This window comes from Protopterus annectens, chromosome 2.part2, assembly GCF_019279795.1.
Source record: "Protopterus annectens isolate FY-2018-M chromosome 2.part2, PAN1.0, whole genome shotgun sequence".
Taxonomy (NCBI): Eukaryota; Metazoa; Chordata; order Ceratodontiformes; family Protopteridae; genus Protopterus; species Protopterus annectens.
Window position 1 is genome coordinate 321,793,888 of NC_056730.1, and position 19,128 is coordinate 321,813,015.

At 37.8% G+C, this 19,128-nt stretch overlaps 1 protein-coding gene across 1 annotated transcript in view; it reads left to right on the plus strand.

The window, feature by feature from the left end:
• PAM (peptidylglycine alpha-amidating monooxygenase) overlaps positions 1-19,128 on the plus strand; it is a 2,584,515-nt gene that overhangs the window by 2,246,298 nt on the left and 319,089 nt on the right. Inside the window, exon 19 of the mRNA XM_044063879.1 lies at positions 7,168-7,297. Coding sequence (XP_043919814.1) covers positions 7,168-7,297 — 130 coding nt within the window. The remainder of the gene's footprint in view (positions 1-7,167; positions 7,298-19,128) is intronic.

Genomic DNA, 19,128 nt, shown 5'->3' on the forward strand with positions numbered 1-19,128 from the left:
GAAGGTGTTCATAGAATGCGTTTATAAAGGATTCTGCGGTCTGGGCCGTATTTTCCACAGGCCCGGGGGCTTTGAAGGATTCCACCTTGGTTTTGAGGAGTGTGAAATTTGCTTTAGAGAAGTTTTTCACTGTGGTTTTCTGGGCAGGGGGTGGGGTCGGGATGTGAATATCCAGTGAGATTAGTTTATTGTCTGATCTTACCAGTGAGGGATACACTTCTGGTCTGGAGCATAGAGTCCCCATGTTGGTGATGATCAGGTCCAGTATGTTTTCCCTCTTGTGGGAGTGGTAACAAGTTGTTCCATAGCATTTGAGTTTATAAATTCTAGGAACCTTTGGGCTAGGGTGTTGGAGCTAGAGTAATGCTCCCAGTCTATGTTTGGGTAGTTGAAGTCGCCCAATATAATGATGTTTGGAGAGACCTTCATATTTTCCAGTGTTCTCAGGAAGGCCAAGTGGGGTTCCTGGGTTTGGGAGGGTGGTCTGTAGCAGGCTATAAACTGGAAGGCAGTTTTACCCACTGTTAGTTGCACATGGATAGTCTCTGATGCTTCGTGCTTTGCCACCAACCTGGAGGTGTGGGTATCTTTGATGAATATCGATACTCCCCCTCCTTTTGTGGTTCGGTCCAAGTTTTGGGGCCAAAAAGCATGGTATGAGGTATAACCTGGTAGTGCTGGGGTGCTCTCGGGAGCCCTAAACCAGGTTTCTGTTACTGCACAGATATCGATGTTCTCCATGCTAAGGAGAGTTTCAAGTGCATGCATCTTGAGGTTTAGACTTCTGGCGTTGAGTAGCATTACTCTTAGTTTCTTATCCCTCGTGATACCTATGGAGGTGGGTTTGTCTTTTGAGCCTTGCCTAAAAAAGGCACTATGGGGGTAGCAAGAGCCTTTGCCAATATCCGAAAGCCCAGGGGTGACAGGTGCAAGCCGTCCCTAGAGAAGCATTGTGGCTTGTCGAGCATATCATCCCAAGCTGACAGGAATTGGATCCCCTTTGAATGACACCAGTACTTAAGCCAATTGTTGAAATTGATCATCTTGTCTTCATATTGTGGCATCATTCTTGGTGAGGGTAAGATGCTACTCAAGGTCAGGGTCATACCGGCCTGGGCTACATGCTCAGAGAGCTCCTTTATGTCTCTTTTCATGTAGTCCAGGGAGGTACGTCTCAGGTCATTCACACCAGCATGGACAATGACTGAGTCATATTTGTACTTGCCTTGGAGTGACCTGAGTGCTTGTGTTATGTGGCGGATCCTAGCACCCGACAGGCTGCTCACCGTGACCCTCTCCTTGTTCAGCCTGGTGAGCGGGACGTCAGTGTGCCTGATGATAGAGTCACCTATTACAAGTGTATCAGGTGTGTTGTTTAGTCTTAAGGGCTGTGACTGTTCGGCAAACTGGCTTTGTGAGATGTGTGTTGCACGTGTTTTGTTTTGGGGTAGTGGTTGCTTGGGTGTCTGCTTTGGAGGTCTCTGCTGCTTAGGTAGATCTTTATTTAGAGCCTCCAGTATGTTTTGTGTGATTATGTGTTTGGTTTGCTGTCATGGTAGGTCTATGTGAGACTGGAATTGTAGTGAGTGTGGTTTCCTTCTCCTCCTGACTGGTTATGCCAGTACTGAGTTGAGAGAGCTTAGCCTCCAGTTTGGCCATATGGTTGCATCTCTCACATGTGTTGGAATTTGTTGGGAGGAGGAGAGGGTTGTCTGTGTACATGAGGCAGTTGTAACATTGCCTCAAGATTCCCAGATTCACCAGCTGGACCGGAGAGGAGATTGACAACTGACCTTTGGACATGCTAGAATAATATTGGGAATTCCTTAATAATTGAAAACAAGGGCCAGTGGGGAGTGAGGGTGTAGTGCTTTTAATTTTTAGTGCTAAATTATATAATTGCTTTAGTGAGCAAGTGCCAGGTAACTTAAGTGCAATGTGCTACAGGTAACTTAAATGCAAAAACGACAAACAGTAACTTTCTTTCAAGTGAAACAAGGTAATAAGTACAGTAAGCAATGCAGATATCACTAGTGATCCACAGAAGAGCTGGAAAGCCGTATTAGGTGGAATTAGCGTCCAGGGAAATAACAAGCAAACAAACAACAAGCATATAAACAAAGCTAGATTCAGCAGGCCTGGATCTAGTCTATGCTACAGCAAACAAGGTGTACCAATTTCAGTAAGATACAGTTCAAATATTCAGGCACTATAAACCTTTAACCAGAAATTCCCAGCTCAGAAGGGCAGAGTCCAGCCTCTTCTCCCACAAGAGTGCAGACCACGAACCTTCTTAATGTAAAATAACTGGCCTGAAGCCCAAGTGCTTAAACCAGAACTAATACACTTTAAGAATAACAGACACTGGGCTCTCAATCAGCAGTTCCCAACTTAGAAGGATGAAAGCTACCTGTCCTGCCACCACAGTGCATGCCACAAACCTTCCTAATGTAAAACAACTGGTCTGAAGCCCAAGTGCTTAATCCAAAAGACTTAGAATGATAGCTACACTTTAATCAAGTTACTACCAAGCAGTAATAAATACAATTGAATACTTTAGAGAATGCCTGGATTAGTGCTCAAGTTACACAAACAAAGCTAGATCCAGCAGGCCCGAATCCAGTCTATGTCACAGCAAACAAGGCACCAACTTCAGTAAGAAGCAGTTCAGATATGCATGCACTATAAGCCTTTAACCAGAAATTCCCAGCTCAGAAGGGCAGAGTCCAGCCTCTCCTCCCACAAGAGTGCAGACCACAAACCCTCTTAATGTAAAATAACTGGCCTGAAAGCCCAAGTGCTTAAACCAGAATTAATACACTTTTAGAATAACAGACACTGAGCCCTCAATCAGCAGTTCCCAACCTAGAAGGATGTAAGCTACCTGTTCTGCCACTACAGTGCAGACCACAAACCCTCTCAGTGCAAAACAACTGGTCCGAAGCCCAAGTGTTTAAACCAAAAGGCTTAGAATGAGTTACACCAAGCAGTAATAAATACAATTGAGTACTTTTGTCCTTGTGGTTGTCCTTAGAATTAGTGGCAATTTTGTTTTCGTAGCTAGCTTTGGAGGATCTTATAAGGGATCTCAGCTTCTTACTGAGGCTGACCAGGGAGCTCTTCAACTCATGGGATTTTACTCTCTTTTGAAACAGTTTCTTCCTTCTGTTGTACAGTTTGTTTATGGCAGGGGACCACCAGACTGTCTGATGAAGCCGAGGAGGTGAAAGCGCTAACTGTACCTAATAAAGAACGTTCGTCTTTATTCCGTTGCTATCAGTGTGATATTTTGCAACCTGCAGTTCTACCAGTTTTTGTATATGGTGTTTTGAGGAGCCTGCTTGTCTTTCAGTTACCTTTTATGAGTATTTGGACGTTTATTCTGAGTTTGGTAACTGATACTTTGCTCACTTGGATTTGTATTATTGCTTTTAGTACTTTATAGTCATGGTTTAATATTGAAGTAGGCATGTATGAAGCTGGATCTAATAGGTCTTTACCCTCTTAAGGTATTACAGCCACCATTGCTTTCATCCAGGATGTTGGTATTTCTCATCCCCTTAAAGCAGTATTAAACAAACATTCCAGATTTTTATCAGGTTTTTCATGCCTAGCTTCCAAACTTCCACTGGAATACCATCTATTCCAGGAGACTTTCTTGTAGATTACCATTTGTATCTCATCTCCTCCTAACTGTAATTGATCTTCATCTACCTCTAACATTGTCATATGTAATTCTACCAAAAATATTTCCATTTGTACCTTTCTTGATTTCCATAGTTCTCTGCTTTATACAGACTTTCATAGAATTTCTGAATTATTTCTAATACTTCTACAGGAACTCTTTGTTATCTTCTTTGTTATAGGTTCCCTAAGCTTGGCAATAGCCCTTTCTACTTTCTGTTGCCTGAGCTGTTGTCCTAAAAGTTTTGTGGTCTAGAGCTATTAACAGCAATCTTTGTAAACTCATGAATATTATTGAGGTAATCCCTTATTTTCTGTTTAAAATTCTGCAGTTGCTCCCCCTCTTGTTCTGTGAGAGTCTCCCTATTTTGCAATACTTGAACATTTGTCAGCCCCTCTAATATTTTTCAATACTTATTTCTTAACTGTATCTCTCTTGATATTTTATTTCCACCCTATTTTAAATGCCACTTTAATTTTATCTCACTCTCTAGCTGTATTTTCAGAATAAATCTTTTATCTTCTGTAGTACCTTCTGAATAATTTCCACTACCCATTCCTTAAGTTCTTCTCTTTTTAACAGATAGGTGGGAAAGGGCCAGTGTCTCATTTTTATTTCATTATCCTGTGTTTTTATTTTAGTTATTGGGGAATGATCTGAAGTAGTTATTGGGTGCATATTAAGACATTCAGTTAAATGCACATGTTTTTTGTGAAATATAATTCTGTCTAGCCTAGCCCAGGTTTTCTCAGGAATGATATGACAATTCACTCTGAACTCCTAGAACTTAATTCACTTCTTCCAGGCCAAATATTACAATTATTTTCTTCAAAAATCTACCCTCATTTGTTATATTTTCCCTTCTGGGCACCCCAGACACAACTTCTCTGTTGCAAATCAAGTTCCAGTCCCCACCTATAAGTAATATTCCTTGCTAAAACTGATTATTTCTCCCAGAATTTTCTGAAGCTCCATTTTTGTAGCAGTTTTATGGGGAATATAAATACATGCCAGTGTAATCCTCCTCCCTTGCCAGTAGCCCCTTAGTACTACAAATTACATTATTTTTTTTATCCTCTTCTATCACTATTGGAGCTCCTCTTGCAATTAATATATGTACTACTCTTTTGCTGAATAACCATCCTGAAAACCTTTCCACATCTCTTAATATAGTTCACTACTCTCTTTGTATTTATCTGTGAGACCACTGACATTTAAAGACATTACAGAAAGCATACTTGTATTAAACAGTTATTATTTCCACCTTTTATGTATAGCAGCTTTTTTGTTAAAAGTCTAGTTCCAGCTTTTGTGTTACATGCTTACACTGTTTGGCAGGCTGATATTTTATACAGTTGTTTCTTGTCATAGCCATTTGAGACTGTGTCACACCTTACAAAACCTTTTTGTTTTATTGAAAGCCCTCAAGCAAAATACAAAGACACCCCAATACCCCTAAAACCAATAGTTACCAACTTAATAATAACACACAAAGCTATGTACATCTTCAAATATTGAAGTTTTAGTTGTTTTACCTTCCTAATAGGAACAAGTGTTCCAAACTGACACCCACACACTTAGACTTGAGTTAACCTAAATGAAAGGTTATCCATGCTAAGATGCATGGTGCAGCCTGTGCTTCTACTAAGTGCTGTCTGGTTTTGTCTTATCTTTATAGCTCTCCCAGCTGTGAAAACAGTCGAATGCTTTCAGAGAACATTATCTCCTAGCCATTTCTCTTTGTCAGATTGTTCCTGAAGACATGAGGACCAGATACAGAATTGCTAATAACAATACATTTACTTGCTAGGAAATGAATGTATACTATTCAGTATTCTTTTTAATTTACTTGCTTTCTCTTAAAGCTTGTTACTAGATCAAGCTAAGAGCCTTAATCTAGTTATTCCCCTTTGCAAGAATGAAAAGAAGCACACTAATTTTTCTTATGTCGTACTCTTTTAACCAGACTTTTCTTTTTTTTTAATACATTGCAGTACCTACCTACATTTCTTAAAGTTGAACAGGGAGAAAGAGAGAAGAGGTGAGAAAAAAAACAGGAGCATCTGTTTACATTAATATCCCAATTACAGTTAAAAACTGAGAAAACTTTACTTTGTAGCATGTAAAGAAAATCATGTGCTATAAAAATAGTACCATTGAGAAAAAGTTTTGATTTACTTACAGCTAACTTTCTCCCCCATCCTAAGTATTTTTTTAACATTAATGACACGAAATAAGGCAGTTTTCATTAAAGTTACTTTTATTCCTTAGTTTCTGTGTGAATTGGTTGATTGTTTTTGGATTTCTCATAATCTGGAAAAAATGGCACCCATCACTGAATGTATTATGGAAATTTTCTATAAACTGTTTTGCTCAACTTTTGGTGTGGCTGACTTTATCAAATGTGTTATGAGTTTATGGGTGAAAATGTAGTTACATATGTAAAGCAGTAGAGCAGTCCTAGAACAAAGCATATCACTGTTATGAGATATTATAAGGTCTTTTTTATGTTTCATTCAGTCAGTTGAGATGTATTTCATTGATTTACTGAATCTCCCAGAATGTAATTGTTATGTACCTAGCTGTCTTTATATGGTGATGTAAACCTTGTGTGAGCTGGTAAATGTAAAAAAAAATATCAGATGTACAAAATAGAATTAATTAAACTCATCTTTTGAAATGCCACGCACTATTACTGTTTTATTTTGCTCAGTGGAGATGCTGTTCATATTTTTGTCACATGTTGATTGCTACCTAGTGTTATAGTTGCTAGAATTGCAGTATTTGCATCTGTCACTGATGCATTAATACAGCCAAGTACAGTCTTTCTGAGATGGTAAGACCTGTGTTCCTAAAGAGGCTTAGAACTGTGACAAAGGACGTCTGAGCAAGTCTGAAGATGTTGCGCACTTGAAATGTTACCTGCTCACTATTGCTATTTGGCATCTTGCTAAAGGCAGTAGGCTGATTTTAATGCCAGCAAAATATGTATGCTTGAATGCAAATCAGTTGCAAAAGAATAATGTACTGAAACAAATATTGGTTATGTCAAGTGAATGTATGTGGTGCTATTGCTCTGTTTTATAAATTGCAGCATATGCTTTTTATGGGGAAGTCCAAAGTACTTCTTTGGTGTCTACAGGAAGGTTCTGGGACTTTTCTGTAGTTTGAGAGAGGTTCACTGTGACAAGGTTTGGAAAACAGATTACAACTCTAAGCTGACCATTTTATCAGCATTGTTTTAGCTCTTAATTATACTTGTACAGTCTCACACATTTCATTTCTGACCAAAGCTCAGGAGTGTGTACTCTTTAATACTTTTTTTTGTAAATGGAAAACTCTGTGATAAAGATGGTCTGCTTTTCCTTAACTTTACCCCAGGATATATAACACAGAAAAGTTACCTAGTCTATAGACTTTTTTGCTACACACCCATGTACACTTGCAACTTTCAGTTTAATTGATAATCTGTTTTGTTTCAGGTTTTCACTTAGAAGAAGCCATTGAATGGCCAGGCAGCAAGCTACAGCTAGGCCAGGTTTCAGGGTTGGCACTAGACTCCAAGAACAACTTGGTCATTTTCCATCGAGGTGATCATGAATGGGATAGCAAGTAAGTAATGCATGGTAGAATGTTGAGCATACTAAAGCAATACTTTATTTACAAATGACAGTAAGACATTTGTAAATAAAGTGAGGAATTAAAGTAGGTAGAGTTTAGTTCTAATTAATAAAATTATTTCAAGATATGATATAGTCAATATTGTAAAAAAAACATATCAGATTAAGCATAGTCCTGAAATGGCTTAACATAATCATGCAGCAAGAACATGTCTGGCATCTCACATCATATATTTATGCTGTTAAAATGCATGATATAAAATTGTTACCGAACAGGCTGCAGCTCTTTAAGTACATTTAGTAGGTTTTTTTTTTTTTACATATTTTCAAAATATATTTTTGATCCTGCCACATAAACTGTTTAGGATCCATTGCGTATTTGCTTTTAGAAAGTTAGAAAAAAATCATTGCTAATTGTAGCAGAAAAGTTAGAAGTGTCACATTTCATGAAGTACTTGGAAGACATGACTACAGTGTAAGCTGCAGGAAAAATATTCATCACCAACAAAACTGCAAGTAAATATTTGTCATATTAAATACAGACTTAGTTTTATTAATTTGTAAGTAATTCTGGGCAATACTTTTGAACTAGGGTCTTTTGTGGTAGTGGATTGTGCAAGTCCATCCTAACAGGGTCATTTTGTGGTTAGCATGCAGAATAATGTAGTTCATGTGATGGAACCAAACAGGTGGCATGCTGAAATTTAAATGAACTGCAAGTTGATAACTTTTGGAAGTTGCTAGTAATTTTTAACCAGCTTTTCAGAACTCTTGCATTAAGACACCACCTGTTAAACTGTGAACACATTCTTGTGCAGTTGTATCTTGATGGTGATTTTCCATTTGTTTGTTTTATTTATGTAATTTTTTTTTTAATTTCTTCTTTTAAACCGGGATAGTTCTGAGGTCCAAGATACCCTTTTCAGTGGAGGCCTGGGGAGAAAAGCTCCGCAACAATTTTTACAGAAAAAAGTTTCATCTTCAAAAACTTTTAACAGTAGTAAATGAGATTAATCATTAGAAAAGTAAAATGAAAAAAATGTGAAATTTAATAGAGAAAAAATATGAACTGGATTACAAAACCTAGCAAAACATTTTGCACAGATTGTAACACAGTATGTATGCTGAATTGGTATATGTGAATATATATGCTTATGTATTAAACTAGAGGTGTTGTGGTCATGAGAAACAGGACTTGGGTTATGGTAGCATGTACAATGGGAGGTATTTCATACAGATTTAAGAGTATTGAGATGATATAAGAAGTTTATAGAAGGTTAGTCGGAATTGTTTAATTTGAAAGTACATCATAAATTAACAAATATGAAGTATGACATTGTTAGATAGTAGAAGTTAAGAAGCAGCAAATTACAGACATTCTCCTTTTTAGCGTAGCTGCACATAGGCAGTGCTATAATTTATGAGGCAAGTTCCAAAAGATGAAAACTGAAAGTTGTTGTTGATAAATGATTAAATGATGGCAATTTGTGAAATACCAACTGAAAATCAATGAACAGTAAAATTCATAAAGGTGTATATTTTAAGTGATTATTTGATGCTGCCATTGCCTTCAAGAGACTTAAAATGTTTTTTCCTGGTTCAAGTGAAAACTATAGTCTTGAGTCTCTTGAAAGCAGAGGTGAATGATAAAAACAGTGGCAGGTGGTGTGCATAGACAATTTGGGACTTTTTCATGCTTAGATAAAAAAATAAAATAAAGCATGGAATGCAGCTTTCTATATTACTGCTAATTTGCTGGTGGATTGGATCCTGATAGATTCTGTGTCGTAAACAGCAGTTGCATGTGGAGCAGTGGTGGACAGGAGATAATACACTGGCCATACTAGACAGCTTTTACTGTATGTGGAACTTTTCTCCCCGGGCCTCTGCTGAAAAGGGACCTATGTCCAGTTGGACTTTTCCGGTTAACAAATGTAAAATAAAATATTCCAATTCTGTACTTGAATCACGGCTTGTACAGGACAGCTATTACTCTGAGGAGGGTCAGTACAACAGTAAAGCATAACATGTCAGTGGTTCAACAGAGCAGTTCAACAGCTACCACAATCATCTTTCATGGTGGAGGATCAGAAGAAGCTGGCTGTGAGTTCTTTTCCCACACCAGGCAGTTGGATTTGTTTTTCAGTGGAGACTATGGGGTGTTCTGCTCCTGAAGGTGCCATGCTCTGAATGAGTCATTAAACCAAAGTCCCATTTGCCTATGTTGGTGAAAATGGAGATAAATGTAAAAGATACAACTGCACTTGTCAAAAAAATTAGTATGTGTTATTAAAAAGCTGTACTTCATATAACAAAGTTAACTATTTACATAGTTGCATACAATAATCAGTTCTACTTTCTTTTCTTTTATTTCTCCTTCTCTTTCTGTCAGTACCAAATGCTTGCATTCTACCATACTCCATGAAAATTCCAGTGTTTGCTATACAAGACCTAATAGTACTTGTCTTTCCAGTAGTCATTTTGTAACATTGTTGTACATTTTCTCTACTTCGGGTCTACCATCATATATCTTGTATGCAGTTATATGTAATATTACATTAAAAAAATAAATAAATCAAGCAGCACTTTCCTAAAATGTGTACAATTTAATGCATTGTAAAAAAACGGAAATATTTTTCTTCCATATTGCACCCTTCTCTGTTATATATTTTTTTAATAGGCAACCTATTTAATGATAGTCTCCAAAGAAAGTCAGATAATGCAAATACATCTGTATGCATGTTTATCTCCTAAAGTATGTGCTCATTTGTTTTCCTTTACTCCTCTCCCAACGTCCCCATGTTTTATACCATACTTTTCGGTTGTTTTCAGTTGACTGTATTCATCTTCTGCATGCACATTTTGTTTTGTATTACCTTCTTGCTATTCTCCTTATTCTTATTTTTCCTTTTCTATGCTTTATACATTTTCTTTTCATTACTTCACCAAGAACACGGCCTTTATCTCTAAAGTTTTGTTTTTAACCAATATATTGCAAACTTAAAGAAGCTAGGTGTAAAACAGGGTTTAACAAACCCAATAATTCTTTCTGCTTTTCATCAGTTCGCATCCCTTTTTTTACAGGGTTCAGCGTAGAGTTCTTCAAAAGAGCAAACACCATTGTTATAACAAATACTGGTAAAATACATATATTATCTAAATACTGCTGTATTCCTATTATCATATTATTTTGATACCTCAAATAATTTCCATAAGCTTATAACTTGATAATCTCAGAAGTATATTCCTACTCTTTATTTATTTTTTTATCGTGGCATAAAATATTTCTAGAACTGAAATGTCTATTTATGAATAGGGTTGCCACTTTTCAGATGTCCAAAGTGGGACATCTGGTGGAAACGTGAGACTTTGCCAGACAACCCTACATGCAGCCATTGCAAAGGACTGAGTATCACTTTTTTGCCAAAATAAAAGATTATTGTTGCAGCATTTGAGTTACTTATGCTGTCCCATACAATGTTTAGGTGTTTCAGATAAAGAACAATTGTTTTATGCAACTATTAAAGAACGCTTATGAATTTTTTTCTCATAAAATCTCAGGACATTTGCCATTTTTCTTTCTTTCATTTTTTTTTTGGTCAGGACACAAGTGCCCAATTAGGGACTGTCCTGCACAAAGAGTGACAGGTGGTAACCCTAATTTCTGAAAAATAGAAACCACCAATTCTCCTGTTCTTCCTTGGTTCTTTATTTTTTCTTCTTTCTTTATTCACCTGTAAACCTGCCCTAAGATTTTTCTCATATTGGAAGAGTGCACTTATCCAAATGTTTCTCTTTCCCACTTCAACCAGATTATCCTTGTTTATCATGATAGTAGGCAGCATTCTACCTTCAGCAATTTCTCAGGTTTTTTTTTTTTTTTTACTTATTTTTTATTTTGTCCACAACTGCCTCTTTTAAATATTTTATTAAACCATCACATTTTAAATTGTAACATGAGTTTACATATGTTTCGAGAAAAGAAAGAAGTCCATAAAAACAACTTCTGTTATTATTATTATTCTCATTTTCTTTTAGCAGGCTTCGTTCACTCCAGCATTACATATATTACTCAGTTCCCATCTTGCCTTAAACATTTTTTTCTCTTCTGGAAAATTATTGTGCATGTGCTATTCCCACAAATTCTATTTATTTGTATGAACTTGGCTCCTCCCCATAGCTGGCTTTAGGCACCAGCGAACCCTGCGGTCGCCGGGGGCCCCCAACCACAGCAAGTTATCTTATCCGGATATTTTGTTACATGTCTGTCAAACCAACAAAAGCGAGTATAGCATCCTTGTATACTTAATAAACCACATGGATAACTCTTATTTATACCTCCTTTAAAATTCAAAGATATTTCTGGTCGCAGTAACAGTGTTTTGTCAAATAACAGGCATCAGAATTCTAGTAAATATTTTACCACTGACATAATGCCAGTGGGCTTAGTTAAATCCTGCTCTTGGACATTTTCTCCACTTGCTATACCCGTGGCTGCAGGGGGCTCCCATTAATCATCCTTGACTGTGTTTGGGGCCCCACAAAAGTTGCTACAGGTTGGGGAAAAATGAATAAGAAAAAAAATATTAATTTGCTAATTATACTCTTTAACCTGAACAGGGCTGTGATACGACCCTGTTAGGATGAAGTTGATGATGAACATGAGCAAGGTAAGCACTAGAGAGATCAGCAGCCCAGACTGACTTATCTTGATGCAAATTTTGGATTTTAAGAAGAGCTGATACTTCTGATAATCAGGGATGGTTTTCTGTTTCAAGGAGTTTTATAAATACAAGCATAACACCAGATATTATAACTCTCAATTCCTTTGCTTAAGAATTCAGTGCAATCCAAAAAATAATAGCATAAAGGCTCAGAATCATGACTACATTTTAAATATTACTCTAATGCACTTAAAAAGTTAGTAGAATAACATTTTGAATCAACACGTATTTTTGGACCATAAGTATAAAACTCAGATGTCTGGATTGATTGACTGTTTGTAATTCTGAACGATTTACCAGCAAATCAAACTTTTATGAAGGAGAAAGCAAATGTATGAACAAAGTCAGGGAAGGTCTGTGAAATCAGGGACAGTGACAGGCATGCATTACTGCTCAATGAGGTAAATAATAGCGACTTACTCCTGCTGTTGTTTGACAGCTGCTGCACAGCAGTCACTGATCTGGTGTGGCAGTACCAGTGTTGCACAATGTATTGCTATTTGCTGAAATAATTACAAAACTAGGACTGTTATGGCTTATGCTTGTGTGTGTGCAAACAATATCACTGATTTTTATATGTGCATGCACCCAATAATGCCAGGACACAGATATTATTCTTCTGGGTATCAGTAAAAAATGTACTTAACAAGTAATTATATTTAAAAAGTAAGACATAATATATATTACAGATAATTCAGACACTTAGATCTTCTTGGAGCCTGGTGGCCCCCACTCAACAGACTGCACAAATGGATACTGGGGGCTCCCTTAATCATCTTTGACTCTGTGGGGACCCCACAAAAGCTATTATTGCTGATTGAAGAAAAATGAGGACAAAAAATGTATCAATTTTCTGACTGAGCTGTTTAACCTGAACAATGCTGAGATATGACCCTTTTAGGATAAAGCTAATGATAGCCTCTGGTTTCAACCACACCCATTCTAAAAACAGCTCTACTCAAATGTGTGTGTACAGAAAGCTGCTGGAGATCTGGGCATTGTGTGGTTATTGCAACTTTAATTTTCATCACAGTCAAACCTTAGAGGTGTGCACATGAAGTCATTACAACTTATGTTTGCGCTGAGGACAGTGTGGTCATTGTTTATTTACTTTTTTCACAGACCTCAGAGGTGTAAAACGAAGGTTACTATAGCTTGTGTAGGGCTGGCGTTCTGTCTAGAAAAACAAATTAGAATATATTACTGAAATCATTCTCACAATCACACATCAGGCACATACACATGGGGCTGACTTTGAGGGTTAGGGGTGAGGAAGCATGCTATGTATACATATATCAGCAGTCACTTGAAATATATGGCTAAGGCAATTTAAACCTCTGCTTTCATCCTAGTCTAACACCAGAGGGATATATAGGCAGTGACTGACTTTTGTGGGGGGGTTAGGGAAGGAGGCAGTATTATTTATTTTATTATTTTTATTTTACATTTGTTAACCAGGAAATTCCGACTGGACCAGGTCCATTTTCAGCGGAGGTCCGGGGAGAAAAGCTCCAACATCAAGTTATACAAATACAGTACATCCAGCATAATACACAAAACAGGTTACATAATGTATGCTGAGCATAGTAATATAACAAGAATTAATAAAAACACTCCAGGTAAAAGAAGATATAGAACATGGGCAAAAAGACAATGTCAGTCATCACATTGGTAAGAAAAGAAAATATATCAAGTAAGATTCTACAGTTAAAGGTACCCTTTCAGATGACCAAGCCTACAGGGGATCAGAGCTCCAGCATGTGATCAGAGAGGAATTTGGGGAGTTAATAGTAGTATGGGTAGGGTTATGTGATACAAGGGCATAACCAGGTACTAAGAAGGTGTGATTTGAGGGAGTTTTTGAATATGGATGTGGAGGGGGCAGCGGACATGGATAGGGGAAGAGAGTTCCAATTTCTGGTAATGGTGTGGGAGTAGAGCGCTTTCCCTGCATTATTGTTAGCCTTGGTGATGGAGAGGAGAGATTTTTCACTGGATCTTAGGTACCGGTTTGCAGTATAGATAGTAAGTAGGTTGGATAATTTGGGTTTTTTTTCAGGATATTTGACAATATTGTAGGCTGTGCCCAGCTGGTGATAGTTAAGTAGCTGTGGTAGCTCAAGCCATTTTAGTTATTTTAGTGCAGCACAGTGATGGGTTCTATAGGTTGAGTTAGTAGCAAACTTGGCTATTTTATTGTAGCATGATTCCAGTTTGTCTAGGTCACATTGTCTGATTTGGGTAAAGATTGGTGCTGTGTATAATAGAGTTGAAAGGAGGTGGCTTTGTGCAAGAGTGACTCTTGCTTTTTGTGAGAGAAAGGACTTATGCCTGTATAGGGAGCCTAGTTTTTTGTGTACTAGTTTTATGGTATGTGAGATGTGAACATCAAAGTGGAGATTGTTATCTATTTCAATGCCCAGAAGTTTGGTGTGGTTAGAAGGGGAGATGGTGGTGCCGTCCTTAGATGTTATGGTAAAGGAGAGGTTTTTTTTTTATCTATTAGGGGTAAATTGTAGCAGTTTTGTCTTTTTGGGATTTAGAATTAATTGTATACCCGATATCCATTTTTCTACTGAGATAAAGGTATCTTGAGTGAGTGTATGTAAGACCTATGTATTTCTACACCTGGCTTGTTAGTTTATTGTGAGCTACTATTTTGTCAGCTTTGAACATTAAGCCTTGGGCACAACTTATGTCTTCCTTGAAAGAAAAACTAAGACTGAAATTCTTTTCTTTTTCATGATTTTTGTTTAGGCCACCATTGGAGTAAAATGCTGAGAAAATGCTCTAAAATGCATCCCAGGGCACATATATAACCCCTATGGCTTTGGAGATATCAGCTTAATTGAGTTATTTCCTAAATGGTTATTACTGTGCTGTCTTGGTCAGGAAAGGAGTGCTGAAAGGATGCAAAGAAAACTAAAGCTGAACAGCAACAGTGAATTTCTTTCCTTAATAATAATTGTTATTCAAGCCATTATTGGATGAGAAGGTTGTGTAAAAAGAAAAAAAAACTCTTTAAAATGCACTTCAGAGCATATAGAAAGTTATGGCTTCTTGAAAATGCTGAGAATAAGGCAAAATGTGAGAAAAGGAAGAAAAAAAGTAATTTGCGTGGTATGGGGAGCCCAAAAGTGGGTTTTGGATCAGAGGAGAGGACTGGAGGGTGTGTGGGGGGGGGTGTAGAAACAGTAGGCCTAGTCATCACTTCATTTGTGTCCAGACCTGTACATATAGTAGTTGTAATGTATCATTGTTGCAACTAAATGCCAGTAACTCAGTGCCAAAAAGTGCATTGTCATTCCCTTTGGGAAAAAATTGGTGCCCATGAACTACCACATAGACAGTAGCCCACTAAACACTGAAGGTGTGATAAGAGACCTGGGGACACAGGTTGACAGCAACCTCTTCTTTGATAACCACATTGCCACTGTAGTCAGAAAGTCCTTCTATGTGGCACATCTCATTACAAAAGGTTTCTCATCCAGGAAGAAAGAGGTCATAATCCCTCTCTACTCGTCCCTAATTAGACCTGTTATAGAATACAATGCCGCATTTGGTATATACCTCACTAGACACCTACAACAACTGGAAAGGCCACAAAAATACCTCACTAAGAGGATCTTAGGCCTTAGACAACTGCCCTATACAGACAGACTCAGAAAACTCCAGCTATACTCTGTCTCGTATCGCCTACTCAGAGGAGATCTCTGTTTGACCTACAAAGCCATGTCTGACCCAGAGCTGCTAGATATGCTATACCTAAAGAAATCCCAATCCCTCCATACCACATCTCCAGGGCGCTAAATCTCATTACCACAATAAACAGAACATGCTGGAGGGACAGGTTCCTAACCCAGAGACTTCCCATACTCGGGAACAAACTTCCCATTCACGTCAAGCAGAGCACTTCACTGGCCCTCTTTAAGAGAAATCTTGATGAGTGGATGGGTAATAGGAAGTTCACCCTGGGGATCACTTCAGTGGCCTTACGTGACAGGGGCACTGGGAACTAACTTTGGGCAGCATGATGCCAGGGAATCTTCTTGGGCTAAGCTTATATAGGCTCCAGGGCCATTAGTCTAGTACACACCTATGAACCTATGAACTGTAAGTGTCCCTTTGTTAGACAGGTCAACAAAGTGTAGTATATAGGCCTGTTGTAATGTAACAGCTTGTAGCTAAGGTCTGTCTGTGTGTACAACTCTTAAAAGTTTGCAGCACAAACTAACAGGTTTCTTAGTAGGTGTGACATTGACAGGGTGATACTTATACTGGAAGTGCCTAGGGGGCCCCCAACTTGACATTTGCTGGGGGCCCCCAAAATGCTACCACGGCCCTGCTCCTCCCCTTTTCTAAAGATCACACTTCTAGTTCTTTTAACTCCAATCCAGTATTCAAAACTTTTATGTGTGGTATAGATTTTGATTCCCCCTTCCTAGTAATTGTTTTTTTGACAGACAGTAACACTAAACTTAGGTCTTACTGTGACTCAGCAAATCACATCCTTTATCCCAGCTCAAAGTATCATCTCCTTAGTTATTACCGTTTGTTTCCCCAACATTTTTGTCAAAGAACTCCTTAGGGAATTTTTGTAAAATCTGCCAACTCATTAAATTCTCAAAAAAATTGTTCCCAGTTATCTTTTTCATCCCCATCACATCCCTAGCATTTGCTGTCTACAGAAGAAAAAAATCCTCTGATTCTACTTGGAGTATAAAAATGCCTATATAATCACTTCTTTGCAAAAATTGTAAGGCACAGGCAGTACCCCACTTTTGGCAGACCACAGTAACCTTGACGATACTTCCTCATTTACAGTACTGGATTTTATGCTATGTTAGAACAATCATGCTGCACTTTTGTAATAAAATCTCTGCTATGTCTTGGAAAAAATGTTTCTTAGTTGTCATTAATGGAATTGCTCAGTTCTGTCTATCTATCTGTCTGTCTATCTACTGGAATTATCCTACTGAGCAAAAGTCTATTTTCAGTGGAGGCCCAGAGAGAAAAGCTCCAACAGATACATGTAACACATGAAAGAGGTTTGCTATATAGTAACAATAAAAATTTATGTTTCCACAGATTAATAAATTAGTATACAAAAAGTATACATAAGAGTAGACAAGCACGTAGAACCTTTTGCAGATAGGACACAGGGTAAAGCAGAAAAGGAAAGAAAGTAGAAAATAATGTTTACTGGTAAAGAAAAAAGGAGAGAAAATTAAGGTAGATATTAAAAGAAGATTGGTAAGGTGAAATTAATGGATACAGGTAGACAGTTTGAAAGGAAGGCTTGCGAAAGAAAAAGTGAAAGGTGAAGACCAAGTTCAGTTAGAAGTAGAAAGAAGAACTGGAGAAAAAGGGGGGAGGGGTGTAATTTATGTTGTAAACTTGAACAATGTCAGTTTGACAGCAGATGAGTTTTCAGTCCATGGACAAATGTAACTTGGCTATGTTTATCTCAGTGTTCATTAATGTTTAATTTTGTGTCCTTTAATAGGAACTCTGATGTTAAGAGTAATTTCAGACTGCTTCATTAATGGTAATTTCATCTCCATTTGTGTTGTAATAATTTATATCAGAACAATCCCTATTCAAAACCTGTCAGAATCTGCTTATTTGGATATTCTATAATACGGGACTGATGTGCTGGTTTGTGTAGACCATGACAGCATGATCCTTTAGTGGCCATTGTGGTGGAGGGAAAGCAGTACAAATAGATGTGACAGACATATTAAATGTGCTAAAGATCACAAGTGCTGCAGTCAAAGAAGTCAAGAAACAATCCTAGATGCCACTGGCTGGCTTTAGTGGGGTGGCAGTGAAATTGATGCCATCCTTTACTGTCAAGAATGACATATGAAAATGTGTAATGCTCAACATTGATCACGGTTGCAGTAGCCAAAGCTATTTGAGTCTTAGCCCCACCATCTGTCCACATTTTCAAAGCTTAAGGACACACTTCATGTACTGTAACTTGTCAGAAACTTGACCAGATCTTCATATAAAAACACAGAGTGCCAAAACCTTCAGAGCTTTCTTCCACCAAAGTGTCCTCTTTTAGTTAGCATTGTAGAGCTGTTGGTTGGTTAGCAATCCTTCAAGGCTGAGTAGATAAGCCCTTTGTTGGGGAAAATCTTTCACAATATTATATATATATATATATATATATTTTTTTTTTTTTGAGGAAAGGCAGAACCTGTGGTGCAGTTATCAAATCCTCAGTTCTTTCTTCCCTTGTCTGAAAGAAAAGAAAGTTTTCAGAAAGTCTTTAATTGTCAGACAAGATCCAGTTGTGCCTCAGCCAATAATGGATGTCTTTGCTGTGGCTGGATTTTGTTCCTTGGACTACTCATTTCCCCTATCCGTCTGGTGTAGCACCTACAGCCACTAAGGACCAGGGATAGACACATTCTCTGAAGCTGCAAGATTGCCTACCTTTGGCAAGGGAGAACCACTCTTGTCAGTCTCAGGAGAGGGGACGGGTGAAGGTCTTCTGCATAGCTGGGAAAGGGAGCCGGAGTCTCAGGATAGCATGTCTGTTTTGGGGCAATCATTTTCCAGGAAGTTTCCTAGGAAGAGAAAACAAAAGAAAATAACTTGCCTTCTCCTGTTTATATTTCTGTGGGCAGGGAAGATTTGCTGTTTTTTTTTTAGGTAGTTTTTTTCTGCTTGTACTTTCCCTACCCCTACTTTAGGACAGGAAAGAAAATGAGGTCCCTCACTTCCTGACTCTGATTTTCACTTGGAAGAGCAGGGATTGGAAAATGGATGTTGTGTTTCAGGAGTTTCTTTCCAACCTGTAGATTCTGGTTCTGAGGATAATGCTGCTTAAGATTTCCTTCCAGAAGACTTTTATTTTTCTGAATGTTTATCTAAAATGAAATACTTTTTTCGGTGTGATTAAAGTGAAATTCCTATTTTCTAGCTAATGTATTGCGAATTGTTATTGCTGTATATTCCACAGTCTACAATGTACCTCCTGTTTTGTCCGCTGTCTGAATGTTTTTCTCACAGCCTGTAGTTAACAGTCAGCTTACTGTCCCTGGAAGTCTGACAGGTTATACAGGGTACCTCAGATTCAAGCATACTT